At 44.9% G+C, this 14,721-nt stretch overlaps 7 protein-coding genes across 7 annotated transcripts; all 7 read right to left on the bottom strand.

Annotated features, from left to right (window-relative positions):
- Positions 1 to 271: 271 nt before the first annotated feature.
- Positions 272 to 800, bottom strand: V865_005492 (uncharacterized protein; the record flags this gene model as incomplete). Its single annotated transcript, XM_066229264.1, has 2 exons — positions 272 to 566; positions 673 to 800. 2 exons carry the CDS (start codon positions 798 to 800, stop codon positions 272 to 274), a joined length of 423 nt encoding a protein of 140 aa, XP_066085361.1.
- Positions 801 to 1,342: 542 nt separating this feature from the next.
- V865_005493 (uncharacterized protein) lies at positions 1,343 to 1,769 on the bottom strand (the record flags this gene model as incomplete). The annotated part of the gene is made up of 2 exons (XM_066229265.1): positions 1,343 to 1,559; positions 1,645 to 1,769. The coding sequence occupies 2 exons, from the start codon at positions 1,767 to 1,769 to the stop codon at positions 1,343 to 1,345; spliced, it is 342 nt and encodes a 113-aa protein (XP_066085362.1).
- Positions 1,770 to 2,466: 697 nt separating this feature from the next.
- Positions 2,467 to 3,171, bottom strand: V865_005494 (uncharacterized protein; the record flags this gene model as incomplete). Its single annotated transcript, XM_066229266.1, has 2 exons — positions 2,467 to 2,980; positions 3,035 to 3,171. 2 exons carry the CDS (start codon positions 3,169 to 3,171, stop codon positions 2,467 to 2,469), a joined length of 651 nt encoding a protein of 216 aa, XP_066085363.1.
- Positions 3,172 to 3,573: 402 nt separating this feature from the next.
- On the bottom strand, positions 3,574 to 6,016 carry V865_005495 (uncharacterized protein; the record flags this gene model as incomplete). The annotated part of the gene is made up of 12 exons (XM_066229267.1): positions 3,574 to 3,672; positions 3,752 to 3,873; positions 3,938 to 4,040; positions 4,112 to 4,255; positions 4,311 to 4,454; positions 4,527 to 4,570; positions 4,627 to 4,746; positions 4,804 to 4,946; positions 5,005 to 5,014; positions 5,080 to 5,119; positions 5,241 to 5,548; positions 5,620 to 6,016. 12 exons carry the CDS (start codon positions 6,014 to 6,016, stop codon positions 3,574 to 3,576), a joined length of 1,674 nt encoding a protein of 557 aa, XP_066085364.1.
- Positions 6,017 to 6,885: 869 nt separating this feature from the next.
- Positions 6,886 to 9,642, bottom strand: V865_005496 (phenylalanine-tRNA ligase, alpha subunit; the record flags this gene model as incomplete). The annotated part of the gene is made up of 12 exons (XM_066229268.1): positions 6,886 to 7,086; positions 7,192 to 7,251; positions 7,317 to 7,393; positions 7,516 to 7,607; positions 7,668 to 7,902; positions 7,994 to 8,109; positions 8,179 to 8,307; positions 8,399 to 8,491; positions 8,667 to 8,785; positions 8,865 to 8,957; positions 9,077 to 9,226; positions 9,475 to 9,642. 12 exons carry the CDS (start codon positions 9,640 to 9,642, stop codon positions 6,886 to 6,888), a joined length of 1,533 nt encoding a protein of 510 aa, XP_066085365.1.
- A 414-nt stretch (positions 9,643 to 10,056) lies between these two features.
- V865_005497 (uncharacterized protein) lies at positions 10,057 to 12,673 on the bottom strand (the record flags this gene model as incomplete). The annotated part of the gene is made up of 7 exons (XM_066229269.1): positions 10,057 to 10,188; positions 10,252 to 10,475; positions 10,535 to 10,700; positions 10,767 to 11,028; positions 11,077 to 12,095; positions 12,167 to 12,381; positions 12,652 to 12,673. 7 exons carry the CDS (start codon positions 12,671 to 12,673, stop codon positions 10,057 to 10,059), a joined length of 2,040 nt encoding a protein of 679 aa, XP_066085366.1.
- A 408-nt stretch (positions 12,674 to 13,081) lies between these two features.
- On the bottom strand, positions 13,082 to 14,673 carry V865_005498 (COP9 signalosome complex subunit 5; the record flags this gene model as incomplete). Its single annotated transcript, XM_066229270.1, has 10 exons — positions 13,082 to 13,211; positions 13,271 to 13,473; positions 13,533 to 13,730; positions 13,782 to 13,847; positions 13,906 to 13,996; positions 14,047 to 14,126; positions 14,180 to 14,320; positions 14,373 to 14,424; positions 14,482 to 14,564; positions 14,626 to 14,673. 10 exons carry the CDS (start codon positions 14,671 to 14,673, stop codon positions 13,082 to 13,084), a joined length of 1,092 nt encoding a protein of 363 aa, XP_066085367.1.
- Between the last annotated feature and the right edge of the window lie 48 nt (positions 14,674 to 14,721).

Below are 14,721 nucleotides of genomic sequence, written 5' to 3' on the forward strand. Positions count from 1 at the left end.
GACGAAAGCCAAACGTCGCCATCTCTTATACGCCTCAAGAAGCTAGGCAGCTACCTATGTCGCATTTCTAATCACTCTCCAACTTTGATCTGTTCACCTAAGTTAGTGTTTCTCAGCTGTTGTCGTACGTGCCGTTTCTCGAGTTGCCCAGTCCCGATCCATGGCACAGGCTAAAGAAGCCTAAGAGATATGGTAGAAAAATCATTGCAGCATCTGCTACACTGATTGTCATAGAGGTGAGGCTCTTTCGCTGTACATCAGAGCCTAAACCTCACAAGGCCCTTTTAGCCATTTTGGTATCGTCGTGATGACTGGCAAAAGCGAACGCTTCCCAAGGACTACTGCGTATCACTTCCTTTAATCTGTATCGGATCCTAGCTCTGACTATTTTGCAATCGAACTTGTCGCAAAGATCTAAGATGCGTTTATCCCATTTTGAGGGCGCTTCGGCGTGACATTTGTACATGAAATCGAGGAAATGTGCCCAATCCTCCGAGGAAGCTTCGATGTCAATTGAGCCAGAGGGCTTCAATGCGGGATCATCAAGCATATGTCTGAAGACAGTACTGATCATAAGTGTTTGGATGAGCGACTCATACTCTTGTGATTACGCTTTAGAAACAGAGCTACGGATAGAAGGAAGCGGAAGTTATACAGTGAAAGATCGCTTACCTATTCCCTTTTAGCATATAAGCATGTACCTTGAACACCTGCCCTTCCGAGCTGATCGGTGTGATATCTGCATCGTTTTCATCGTGGGCAGGAGATTTCTTGGGGATTTTGTTTTCCGTGGTAGGCATCTTGATTTGCTGATAATTTATACTCAATAGAGATTTAACGCTGGAAATCGAAATTTAAAAATATCTACAATCCTGTTCTTTCAGACGAACCTTCTTGCATACCTTCACGTCCTTTAGTCTGTGCTCATCCCCTTGCCCAATATCTGAAACCTTACATTATACCATGTTTTTTCAGCATACATATGCATGGGTTTTCGACGTACACACCTGGATGGCACTCAACAGCAGTACGACGCATCCTGTACGGAAGGGCACTTACCTACTTCCTCGGTGTAAACCATCTTCCAAGGGTATTCCAGTCTTTCTCAAGCAGTCCTGTTCTTTATATCAAAGGTGGTTCTAACATATTACACAGATCGAAATATCCTAGTAAATACGGTAAAGTTGCCTTTAAGCATCTTCAAGTGTGGTTTCAGTTGAAGTGGCATTCTTGCGCTTCTTCCCTAATCCTAATGATTGTAGTGCATGTCGTGCCAAGATGATATCGTCATGGCGACTTGCAAAGCAGAATGCCTCCCATGGTCTTTTGGGAAAGAATGATCTTAAAGCAAGCATAATTCTCTCCTTGATGATATCGCATTATCCCTATCGCATAATTCTGAGACGACTTCAGCTTGAGTCCAACTGCTCGGTAGAGTTGGGTGACTTTGATACATGAAATTTAGGAAGCAGGATAAGTCGGCGGAGGTAGCATCGAGCCGGATAGGTTGGAAGGCAGATTTCGAAGACAATTCTCCAAAGAGATCGCGGAAGACTGCACTAAGGATTCCCCAGTTCATGGTTTAATTCGAGCAATTTACATTCGAAGGTAAGCTGAAACTAGTAGGACAAGCGTGAAGCTCACCTGTTGGCTTTCAGCATGTACGAATGAACTCTATATTCCAGATTGTCTATGCTAATGAAGACTACTTCGGCATCGCTTGCGTTGTACTGAGACGAAATTTCCTGTGCTGACTTACAGCCCGACATCTTCTTCAAGGACGAACGCAGTTTTCTCATCATTACAATGATGCTGTACTACAAACTAATACAGGAATCTTTATATGGTGAACGCACAATAGATTGATTTTGTTATCTGCGTCACTGGCATGACTCTGCCAGCAGAAGAGAATGACGCACCCTACGTACGACTTCTCTGGCTTGTAACCTTATAGATACCTCTTCTGTTTAAGGCAGTAATCAATGCGGAGTGGTATTCTTTCATCTACGGTCCCACATTGGAGGAAAGTTCGCATCCCGTTAGCTCTGCGAAGACAAGCTTCATATCCCCTATTTGGGATTGCCGAGTGCTAATAGTTTTTTAGTCAATTCTTTCTGGGTCTCCCAGATCAAGAAGCATTATCCTGTCACTGCTGGAACAAGGTTGCTCATACCAAATGAATGAGTCATGTAGCTGAAGCACTCACGTTGCATCAGAATGGTTGTTCTCAAGAGATACAAGCTCCAGTGGCCAGATTGGATGCGAACGGGCGTCACTGATGATTCCTTCGATAGCTTTTCCTTCACCAGATATTCTTTTCATTCAGGTCTCACCACAGTATGAACATGAGTCAAAGCAATTCACCAAGTTTTCAAAAGCCGACTGAAGTACCTAAACCTTCGTCATCGATTTATCAGCCACCAAGGACTCTCTGCGCAGAAGAGGTGATTGACTTACACAATAATTTCATTCTCTCGGCTGAAAATCCTTTGCTATCTTCGCCCAAACTTCCCTCACTTGACCTTCTGTATACCTATTCTCCATGGTGTAGATTTGCGCAGAGTGAGCCTGCACTTGTTCCAACAAAGGTAACAAGAACGATAGGTCGATTGTCTCGGCCATGGTAAGTGGCATGTTACCAGCTGAAATCAAATGCTTATCCTTAAATTTAGCAATCGATTCTATGGCTTGTTTGGCCAAATCGACATCTTTATGTTGACTTGCCAATATGAACGTATCCCAAGGTTCGATGTCTGCCACTTTCTTGAATTGTGATATCATCAATTGACGAACGAATGGACATTCATATTGATCACAGAACGCGTAAAGCGTCTTGACTTGTTTGAGCGATAAAGCCTTTTTGGGCGGTTCACCACTGACCATTATGTCAAGTAGGCATGTCAGATCTTTGGATGAGAGATCGATAGGGATAGTCGAATTGGTGAATAAGTGATCGGTGAACATATTGCGGAATACCTCACTGATGGATGATCTGTCAGCAACAGATTCTAAGGATTTTGACTGGTGGACCCACCTGTGTGCTTTTAGGTAGAATGAATCCACCTTGAAGATCGTATTATCGTTACTGGACAGCTCCAAATCCGCATCTTCTCGATTATATACCGCGGAGGTGGTGGTAGAACGTCTGCTGCGTTTTCTTTTGGGACCCATTTTTTATCTTGGTCGAGTAGATATCACAATGCAACAAAATGATGCGTAGATGATGGTTGCAAAGCATGGAAATGAGTATGCGAATGAGGAGGAATTCGTTTCACTGCACATGAGTAACCTTAAAATGGAAGTCGACAACCCTTACTCGTCATCGTGTCATCCACTTGTAGATGATATACGCACCAACACATCAAGAACCTTGATCCAGGATCGTGGCAGTACAAGTACTGAAAACCCCTCACTGGACGCATGTCAGTATACACTGGTTGCTCAGTATATCTTGCTGCTAGTTGCGCAACGCTCATTTTGTTCACATGCTACTATGATACAGTGTATATCCAATATTGCCTGAAAGGAAGAAAAATAATCACTACAGTAATCTGTGTTCGAGACTTCCCTCATCTATTTTCCAGCTAATGAGTGCGATCCCAGCTCGGGATCCGGTCCAAGTGATTCTTCTATTAATCTGACTACAAGCTCTGTATTTATACTTATTTCACCCTAAAGGTACTTCAAGATCAGCCACGGTCTGTAACATATCACTGTAACCTTATCCCTTGTAGGAAAAGGATGAACTCACTTTATCCCTCTCATCACCTTTGGTAGCACCAGTTTCTCTCCATTTCTCCTCCGTCAACACCTTATCCCCCTGCACGGCTATGTATTTATGGTTCAAGCCTGTGGCTAGCAGTTCGAAATCACCTACGGAATTTGAGAATACATCAGTCGTTGGACCTTTTTCAGAGCAAAATCAATTATTCCTTACGTATGAAACCACCATCTTCGAACAGCTCAATGACCAGAGAATCTTCTCTTGGTGGCATCCAGAGGGTGTTGAATAGTTCGTCACCATGTAAAGATACGAGGACCTGGTCAAGTACGGGTGTTTAGCATATCAAGGGGGACAGCCGCACGGAGGCGAGAGATGGCTCGAACATACCTGAGCTCTTCCCACGAGATCGACCTGACGTGCTTTGCTCATAGCTGACAGTCTAGCTACGTGGACTTCAGCGATGTTCGTCAAGCTCATTAGTCCTTCTACCAAAGCATCATGATCAGATTGTTTCATCTTAGGGTTTTCTTTCTGAAAGTGTTATATTGTCAGTGCCATTATCCGTCAAGGGGAAGACGAGACTCACCTGTCTATCCACATAGACTACAACGGGTAATCCCCTCGATCCGACCTCCGAGTGGTCATCAACACCCAGAGAACGCATGACGTTGGATCGGATGGAATCCCAGAACGATCGAGTGGCCGAGATGGAGGGTATAAGGGCGTTCATCTAGACAATATGTTTAATGATAGTAAGTCGAACAGTCTGATGGAGGAAATGGAAAGAAAGAAGAGACCTCACCTTTCCCCATTTCCCCACTTCTCCACCTGAAGCATGTGCTGCCCCTATCGTGCGATTTGAGATTAATTTCAAGGTATCTCTGATTGTCTGTGCAACTCACATCGGTCGATGATCACTACTTTCTCGAGTAACAACGGCAATCCAGCGGTATTCCTATCTTCCCAGCCTTGCTTGTCCTCTATCGACACAGACGGTAAAGCGTGAGCGAGGAACCAGGCATCTGACAGTTTTGATGTTAGCTTGCGTATCTGAAAATGGAAAAGGATGAGAAACCCACTCTCGCCTCGATCATCCCTCCAACTGGGATCTGCACCACAACGAGGAAACCATACCCGCTTGGGTACAGGTTTGAACATTGAATATGGCATGGTGGACGCTAATACCCTGGTAGCCCCCAAGAAAGCTTCAAGAACGAAATGTCTGATAACGGTGAGGTGGATCAGCCTATTGAACAATCAGTATCCTTGAAGAAGCGCACCTGAAATAGACTGGAAACAGGTACGACCGTCAGCTTAGGGTGGTTGGTAGAACGCAGAGGATGATGTATACTCACCTAAATATCCATCAGGTCCCGGAGGGTCATTGAAGATGTACTATGAATTCAATCGAATTAGCTGTTCTCCAAATCATATGTCTTCCAGATGCAATGGCAATTCGAGATTGTCGACTTTGAAGATTACGAGCTCGTGCTTAAAAAGAATACTCCTCACTTACAGTAACTCCTCCCAATTTATATCCCTTTTTCCCAATCTCATCCCTTCCCACATCCTGATCAACGATCCTCCATCTATCTTCATCTGCACCTTGACCTCTCTTCTCACTGGACAAGATATGTTTCACCTCGGGAAAGGGATTACGTTTCGGTTTGTTTGACATTTGTTCTTGAATTTCCAGATCCATCTGATAGGCATCTTCGTCATCCGTAGGTAATTCGATTATCTGACTTGCGTCCGAGGGGACTACAGAGGTCAAAACGGAGTTGATGAGGTACATGTTGGAGAAAACTTGATATCCTGGTGTACCTGTGAAGGTCAAATATCCATCATCAACCTCATCCTCCACTAGCGTAGTCATGGCGATATTTATGACTCACCCCCTTCATAGTTTGTCACTACCAACTCCCATTCCAGATCCACCCAACCATCTTTCCCTTCTACATTTTCCACATCTTCATAACTGCTATATCTCCCTTCGAACCCTCCATCGAGATCTATCAGCATATCACCTTGCATGTTGTTCCTCCATTTACCAGCTTGTATGAGATCTTTCATTCCATTCGATATCGACCATTTGTTAGGTGACTTGAACCACCCTCCTCCGGGATCCCCCACGTAGGGACTGGCAGTGGGACTCTTGGCGCGTTGACGCTGATGTCCGTAATCTTGATCATCGATTATATTGGACGAAATGATGAACAGAATCATTATACCGAAAGTTATGAGAAAACTTCGTACGATGATACGTTTGGTGAGGTATGGTAGACCGATCATGGTGGTGGTGTGGTCCATGTGTGATTTTATCACGCCTCGTTCTTACAGACCTATATGCGAGTTGCTATGTCTTCTCTGGAAGATGGAGAAGAAAGCGACCAAAGAAAGATGTGTTAGATCTGTTGTTCATCTGATTCCTACCCCAAGAGGTATAGGTAGGTATATATCAAGCACGTCGTGTTTCTTTCTTCCAGTCGCGTTGAGCTTTCTGTACTCGGAGTTCTAGTATCTATGTGATGTCCATTACTCTTCATGGATGTCTTTCGTCTTACCCTTCTTCTGCCAGGGTTATCGCTGCTGCTGTGAAAGATGACTTCTCTTGTATCTCATGAGGATGATGGTTCTGCTCATACAATGGAGTTGTTGTTGGTAATTTTCTATGTTCGTATCAATGGTCTCTTATCCTTAATCAGGTCCAGAAATAAGCTTTACGTTATTCCTTGATTCTCTTTCACCCGCTGGAATCTTCTTCACTCGCTCTGGTCTCTCTCTCTTTCAAGCCTACGCGTCATCCTCTGCTCACATGTTGATATACATAAGATGTCTCACAATCATATTTTTCTCGCGCATGGACATTCCTCTAGCTCATTTCGTTCCCTGTACTGGTTCGATTCCTTCCACCCGAACTCTGAGAAATGCAGTTGCAGTATCAGGGTTTGTCAAACATCCAATCTCCTAGTGTCAACTTTGCGTGATTGGCAGGATACTCTTCGTCGGAGAACACGAGAACAAGAACATCTCGTGCGAAAAAGTAAGAATCGAGGTTTCTCACGACGGACTCGGAGAAAAAACTTCCTTTGTCAGATCTATATGTGCATAGAGAACCTTCCTTCACCGGTCACATGATGATGATTATACCGGAGCAAAACCTAATCATCACCTTTCTCCAGTCTTACGGCCGGTCTCTTCTTGACTTGATCCAAATCAGTCTTGTGTCCTACCAAAGTCCTTATATCGGATATCTTGTACTTGATCATCGTTGGTCTCTCTAATGACATACCCCATCCCAATACTCTGACCCCTTTGGGTAGACCCATAGGTTCCAACATCTCGGGTCGGAAGATACCAGACTGATCATAGCAAATACCATTACAAACGTCAACACGTATACTCTGAGAAGATACAGGAGAATATCCTGAGGTGGGGGACAGGGGAAAACCAGAAGCGATACTCACATTAGCAATTTCAATCCATTTACCTAGTCCCTCATGCCAAGAGAAAACTTCCATACTTGGCTATGAACGGAACGAGGGTCAGCTAGATCTCCTTTGAATCCATCGGAATTGCCATAGAAACGCACCTCGGTGTAAGGGTTATAAGCAGGTTTGAATCGGAGTTTATGGTTACCAGTCTTGGCAAAGAATTCTTGCATGAAAGCTACAACAGAAAAGAAATAATCATTAGCCACGAGATCCGAGAAAGGTGTTCTTGGGCGCGAACCGGGGTTGATCACATCTTATAGTTTGGTAAAGAGATCTGAAGGGATGAATTGCACTCACCAATCAAATTACCCAAAGTGATGTTATAATCAGCCACCACACCTTCAACCTGGTGGAACTCTGCCAAATGGGTAGCATCGGCAGTCTCGTTTCTATCAAACCGATTATCGTCAGCTTTGGTTTACAAGGTGAAAAAGCAGTTAACAACGCACCTGAATACTCTATCAATACTGTACATCTTGGCAGGTTTGAAACCACCTTTCTGATTCGCCAATTCATACAACATGGCAGTCGATACGGCAGTGGTGTGCGTCCTCAACACTAGTTTTTCACTTTCTTCCCTTGAGAAAGGTGCTCTGTAACCTATAGATCCATATCCACCTTCTTCGTGGATCTTTCGAACCCTTTCGTAATACTCTGGATCTGGTTGAAGGGCCTTAACGGGGTCTACAAGAGAATGTACGTTGCAAAACATCAGCCTCTCAACAAGTTTGCTGAATTACTCATGATGTGGTAAATATAGGAATGCTCAACCCACCTTTCACATAGAAGGTATCCTGCATCTCTCTGGCAGGATGTTGTTGGGGTACAAACATAGCGTCGAAGTTCCAGAAGGCAGATTCCACGAATCGGTTGGTGGGCATTTCGGTGAAACTGTCGAATCACAACTTCAGCAATATGATCTTTTCAGCATGTGATTTGGAAAGGAGTGCGATAACTCACCCCATGTCGAAAAAGATATTCCTGAATTCCTCTCTGACTTTCAATAACGGATGTAAAGCACCTCCATCGGTAGGTTGACCAGTAGCAGCGAAGTTGTATTGTTTGAAGGAGGAGTCCTTCCACGCACCACTGGGAATGCAAAAGGGAAGTTGGCGAAAATTAGTAAAGACATCACACGTTGGCAAAAGACAAGGTCTGGATGTAAGATTGGATGACTCACGATTGAAGCATATCAGCTGTAAGGTCTGTTTCTAATTGCTTCACTTCTGTGGAGAAGTTTGGTCCCTTTGTAACGGAGTAGTGGATGTGTTTTCTGCGAGATGTATGAGCAACGGCCATAGATACATCAGCTCAGTATCCCATCATCTGTATTGTAAGCAAATGCTTATGCCATGGCATATGGTCGTATTCTCCATCACACGCAGGAGACCTCACTCTCCTCGCCAGTCCTTCCGTAGAACGATGATTGTGAGATTCTCCTCACTCACTTAGGTTGAATCAATTTCCTCTTTTGCAACTCTTTCCTCACACTCTCTCCACCAGCGTGATCACCTTTCTCATTGATCTCACGAAGTTGATCGGCAGTTTCGTCTGATGGAGCTTCGACCTATGACGATGAGTCGATCGACAAATTTATCAGTCATACTTTCCATCTGAATCGGACGGTTAGGTGGAGTACAGCTTACAGCTCTTACGAAACCCGCTCCATCTTTCGCTATCCACTTATTCTTGAATGCTCGCGATTGACCTACTTTGGCTACGTCTGGACCGACAAGTTTCTGTGAATCATCAGACGGCCGGATTAGTCACACCGCAGTGATAATGAGAGGTGATGTAAAAGTAGTCCGCAGGATAGATCATCAGACTGAATCTTAGGTTAGAACTGTTCTTCACTCACCTGTAATTCCAGTACAGTCACAGGTTCGCCCTGACCTTTCACAGGCAAGACCTTCCATACTCTGATTTCGTGAGATCCATTCTCATTTATCGTCTTTCCCTCTTCCGTCAAGGTGAATGAAGTGGTGGTGATTTGTTTGTACTCTATCATCTAGAGTTGGATACAACGTCAACAATCAGCCTTGTCAAGATCTATTCGGTTTTGCGATGTTGAGAAGCCAAACTTTATATGAGACCTTTGTATCCTCCCCTACAGAGAAGGAGTTTCGTGATAAAACATCTCCTCTCTATCAACTCAACCCCCTTCCGAAAGCAGGGACCTCTACAACGTCATCATACCATGACCTCCTACCATTGATACTTCTTGAACCTTCGAAAGGACATATGAAATACACTCACCTCTTTACTTTGCAAGCTATCCAGCACACCTCTCACAGCCCCTTGATCCTCAGGCGTATTCAACGCTCTTCCATCGACGATCAGTTCTCTCGAGTCTGGGATAGAACCATTGGCAGAAAGTGTCTGGAGGACCAGGGATTGGATGGATTCCGGTGATGGAGATGACATTTTAATGACCCGACTGAATGTGTGCTCTTAGATACTTCGCCTTCGGAAATGAACTTGACTGACTCAGAGGTATATAGAGGTAAAGAGTCGAGTGATATGTATATCTATATAAGTCGAATCAGAATAGCAATTTCAACATTTCAACGAAACCAAGACCATAGACCAAATTCAAGAAAGCATTCAAGCTCGGTTCCCTCCGACTGACTCGACCATTGCAATAGGCACACGGTAAGGAGTGACGCGCCTACTCAATGTCTGCATATAGCATTAACCGCCTACACATATCATCCTGCTGTATTCCACTTGCATCCTGGTATCAACGGTAAACTAATTACCATAAGTATGATGATAGTTTTGATGTGCATGCGGATATACCTATGACTAATACCTTTTCCTTCTCCTTCTTCCGCCAGCTTACGGTCTCATAGGTTTCAACCACTTGTCCGCATTTTCAAACTGTTCTATCACATCTTTGCCTACCACTCTCTGAGCCAATGAAGGGTTGGGTCCTTGTTCTTTATCGAGTGATCGTATCGCTGCCATGATCTATAGAAGGCGGTGAACTATTCAGTACAAGTATCGCAAGTATCAATCGAAGAGTTGACTTACTGAATCCCAAAATCTGAAACCCCTTTCAACTTCCTGTAAAGGTGATTTGACACTGGAGAAGGATTGCTCAACGAACGACAAAGCATCCTTCTTAGCTTGGATGGCTCGGTCAGAATTGGCATCAGCCTCGGTGATAGTATCCTCAAAGTGATAGGTGGTGGCATCAAGATAGGTTTTGATCAAAATACCAAAACCCGTATTGACCTCGCTCTGGAATGGCAAACCTGCAGCGAGCAGTGACATTAGCCAAAAGGTCAACTTGTACTGGTGCGTTGTAGCTTACTAAGCATGAAATCCTGGTAATCTTCTCTGTTCCGCCTAGCGCTTCCTGCAAGTAATATATGGACGGAGACGGCTTCGCAGAGATGTCTAAGGGATTTCGATAATGCTCTGACGAAAGAGTTGAAGACTAGTAACTCTCGAGATAAAGGACCAACCCATTGTTGGGGCTAAGAAGTTTATCAGTGTTGTCTTCAGCATCAGACATATACACAGTATGAGACAGATCTACTTACTCTTGACATCAGAGGGAGAATGGAGATACATCGCATGATAAGCAATATACTCTTCTGTTCCTCGTCCGTTCCGAAACTTGGTCCACCCGATAAAGTTTCCGAATTTTCACCACCCCACTTTGATCCATGGACAACCCCAGCTCGGAGTAACTCTAGTAAGAGATAAAGCGGTTCTTGGAATCGATCATTCACTCGGGATACCGCATTAGCAGCGTACAACGCTTTACCGATCAAAGTTTGTGTGTGATTGGCATTGATAAAGCTACATAGGAATTAGCAAGGTATATTCATTGATAACGGTACAACATACCCTCTCAATTCCATAAGACGCCAGAGAACATTGGCGACCAGCTCATCCTTCTTGTCAAGTGCCTTGCTTCCTTTGTCTTTTCGAGTATGAGCCGCTAACTCCTCGGTGACTAAAGCACCTATACAGAGCTTCAGATCGATAGTAGAAGAGTTCTGTCGTCGCAGCTCCGACTCAATGGTAGGCATGGGTACATGCCATCCCGATAGCTTCTCGACAAGGGACTGGGTAGTGGCGTCGTTGTATGGAACGTTGGTACCTTGAGGACCAGCGAAAGGAGGGTCAAAGAAATAATGAGCGCTGATCCGACGTTTTGACCAGTCGGGATGTAAGACGTTGAGGAGTAAGGCGATAGTGGTGCAACGAGGGGATGTGGGTCCTTCGGTGATGACATCTTTGATGAACCTGTGGTAATCGGTAGTATCGGCTAAAGGTTGATTTTCGTGTATAATCCCGCTGGTGATCCATCCCACCACTTGAGAGCTGATTAGACCCTTACAGATGTAGAAGTAGAGTTCGTCGGGGATTCTAGGAGAGAAGATCTCGTCGAGGTCACCGGGTATATCAGAGAGTGTAAAAGGTTGACCAAGCGGTGCGACCACTGTAGGTAATGGGACGCAGGATCCTTCGGTGGTGAGGACAAGAGAGCATTTGACGGCAAGACGGGCTTTCCAAAAGGCATCAATATAGTTCTGCGTCTTGAATTGCGATTCTCGCCAATTTTGGCAAACGAGAATACCAGATTTGTGATGACGCATAAGATCTATGACGGTCTTCACTGCAAAGTCGTTGGCGATGGGAGGGAAGGTACGGGAGAGGGATGATCCAGCGAGAATACCCATATCGAGGAATTGTTCGCTTGTGAGGTTGAGATCCACGAGTAGTCTGGTCTTCTCGACGAATTGAAAGTTGTGGGACCAATCGGTAGAAGTGATGACTCGTTCGACGGGCCACATCAAGCATTCGGTGGAAGAGTAGACGGCATGGATATAACCTTTGGGATGTTGTAAGAGATAGGCAAGCTACAAAAAAGTCAGCTTGGTTGAGGTTGCATACAACTCACCTGAGCAAATTCGATATAAGGAGCAATGACAAATTCCACGAAACGATGTCTGAATAACCTGATGATCAACCTCAACAAATCCTTATGATCCGTCCATGACCCATTTCTAATCGCTGTGAGCTGCATGATAGCTCTCTCCACCTGTCCGTTCTCGTAGTATGACCACGCTTCGTTCTTCACCTGCGTTTCACGCTCTGCCTGAGGGTCGGGTCCTTTCTGCGGAGGTCGAGAAGCGAGTGGAAGACCTGAAAAGACAAAGACCGGCTTTATGTTCAAGCGTTCTAAAGCACGAAGGTCGGTTTCTATCTTTGCGATTATACCAAGAGGAAGACCACCGGTAGCGGCGACGAGAGGTTCCCGAGAGTCGGCATCGGAGAGCAGGTGTGAGAGATAGTATGTCGCATCAATACCAAGACGAGTATTGGCAATAGCAGAGAGGGGACATGTCTGGATGAGCTTCCTCTCCCGAAGGTACACTGATTGTCAGCGTCAGCCCACCTCGATACTACACTCACCATCTATACCTCGGATCCCCATTCTTGATACGTAGAGTTCACCTGAGGCTACCTTGAAAACAGAGGAGAAAAGATGTTGATGTTGATTTGACCACCGTGAGCCGCAGCTCTCGAGGCTGCACGATGATCAAACGCCCTGGAGATTTAGGAAGGGTATACAGAAGCGATTACGGCCTCTTTGCTGGTACGGGACCTACTGGGGTGGATGCTAGCGATATGTCTCCACTGTAATGTCAAGGTGAAAGCAATGGATGTTGTATGCAGTAGTATTGCAGTGCACGGAGGACGAGCATTGTTGCTGTTACGCCATGCTCCTGGTCCCTGAATAACGGGTGCCACGTGGGAGGATCTCATTCATGATCATCTGGTTACAAAGGAAGGACTCGTCTCTGTTTTACAGTATCATATATCATACAGCATATACATTCATTCATTGCCTGCCCTGTACAGTGGCTCTCGCTGTGGTAGGATCTAAAGGAGCTTGAAAGGGAGTGTTGAAGAGCTTGTCTTTGAGCAGCTGAGATATCATTCCGTTTTGAGCTTCAGTCGCGATACGTGAGCTACGGGGAATTTCAATCAGCGTTCTCGTAAGAGCACAAATTCATGATCTGATACGCACCTATCCTTGGCAACTTTGGCTAGAGCGGTATCTTCTTCTTCGACTCCCGCATAGTCCTTAATATTACCTTTGCCCTTTGCTGAAGCCTGTCCAGCAGGTGCTGATTTGAGTTTGAGATTCGACGTTGAGCTACTGAGATTTGATGAGGCAACTTGAAGTTTGGCGTTCAGATCTTTCACTTGAGAGGTCGAGTATTCGCGATTCTGAAATGTTGCCAGGTCATCAATCTGGCTATATCTCATGTGAAAGAAGCCGTACTTACAGAAGTGAGAAGACTTGAACTTAATGTAGCTACCCAATACTTGTTCCATAACAGATCCAGCAATTGCTCATCCAGCTTGGTTTTGTAAATCTCAACTTTAAGAGGGTAGTATGCATCCGCATGGACACCAAAGTCTTCTATCTTCTCCATAGGTATCGATTGGTATTGAGAGGTACCTGATGAGGGAGGTTTGTATCCCTATGTCTATTATCAGCATTGTCTACATTTGCAGACTGTAGCTCGACTTACTTCAGGATAGGTTCGGAAAGCTCCAATTTCGACTTTACCAGCAGATACTGTTCTATTCGGATCGATCTTTGAGCATATCAGCTACGTTGCATATACATAAAAGGGCTCGTGAAGTTGAGCTCACCACGACAGCGAGGTAAGGGTCATTGAATTTCTGTTGGTTGAGCTGAGTATTCACGTCGATACCGGAAAGCCAGCAGCCGTAACCAGGATGTCTAAGATTATGTCAGCCAAGAGCTACTTGATAATCGGTTGAACGACTTACGAGTGATACCACCCTCTAAGTAATTCCCCCTTTCCAGCTTCTCTCGACGATTCTTGGAAGCTGACCATATACTCCATTGCCTGTACAGACGATATTAGTGGATCTTCAATCAAGAGAAGAAGGCCATTCTCACCTCATTTCCTGCATTGACTCTTGTCTCGGTACCTTGAACGGGTAGAGCTGCTGCATCCATGATCCAGAACACTCCATCTTTCACTCTACCATACATGACTCCCATGATTTCATAAGCTCCTCCTGATCGTGCGTGCGTGACCTGTGAGATGTGTTCAGCATACGTTTAACTGAAGGCGGCAGTATCAACTTACCATCTTGATCAGAGCGACGGCTGAGATCTTGACCGTATGGAAGTAATGGGGACTACCACCAGGACAGCACTTAGCAAGCTAGAACAGTGAAATCTTACGTCTACCTCACTCTTTCGACCAAGGCGCGTCATCTTCTAAAGCCTTTTCCTCTTCCCTTGGGTACTGAAAGATCGCAGCGGTCGGATCGACAGACTATGAGGAAATGATTTGCGCATCAGCATTTCTCATGAATCACGTCTACCTGCGGACTTACCTGTACATCATTATTGAGCTCAAAAGTCTTCCTTGCTATGTCGCTCATCTTGCACTTGCTGCTGAAGTAAATTCAATGAACAAGAGGAAGATGAAC

This window comes from Kwoniella europaea, chromosome 1 (assembly GCF_036810445.1).
Source record: "Kwoniella europaea PYCC6329 chromosome 1, complete sequence".
Lineage (NCBI taxonomy): Eukaryota > Fungi > Basidiomycota > Tremellomycetes > Tremellales > Cryptococcaceae > Kwoniella > Kwoniella europaea.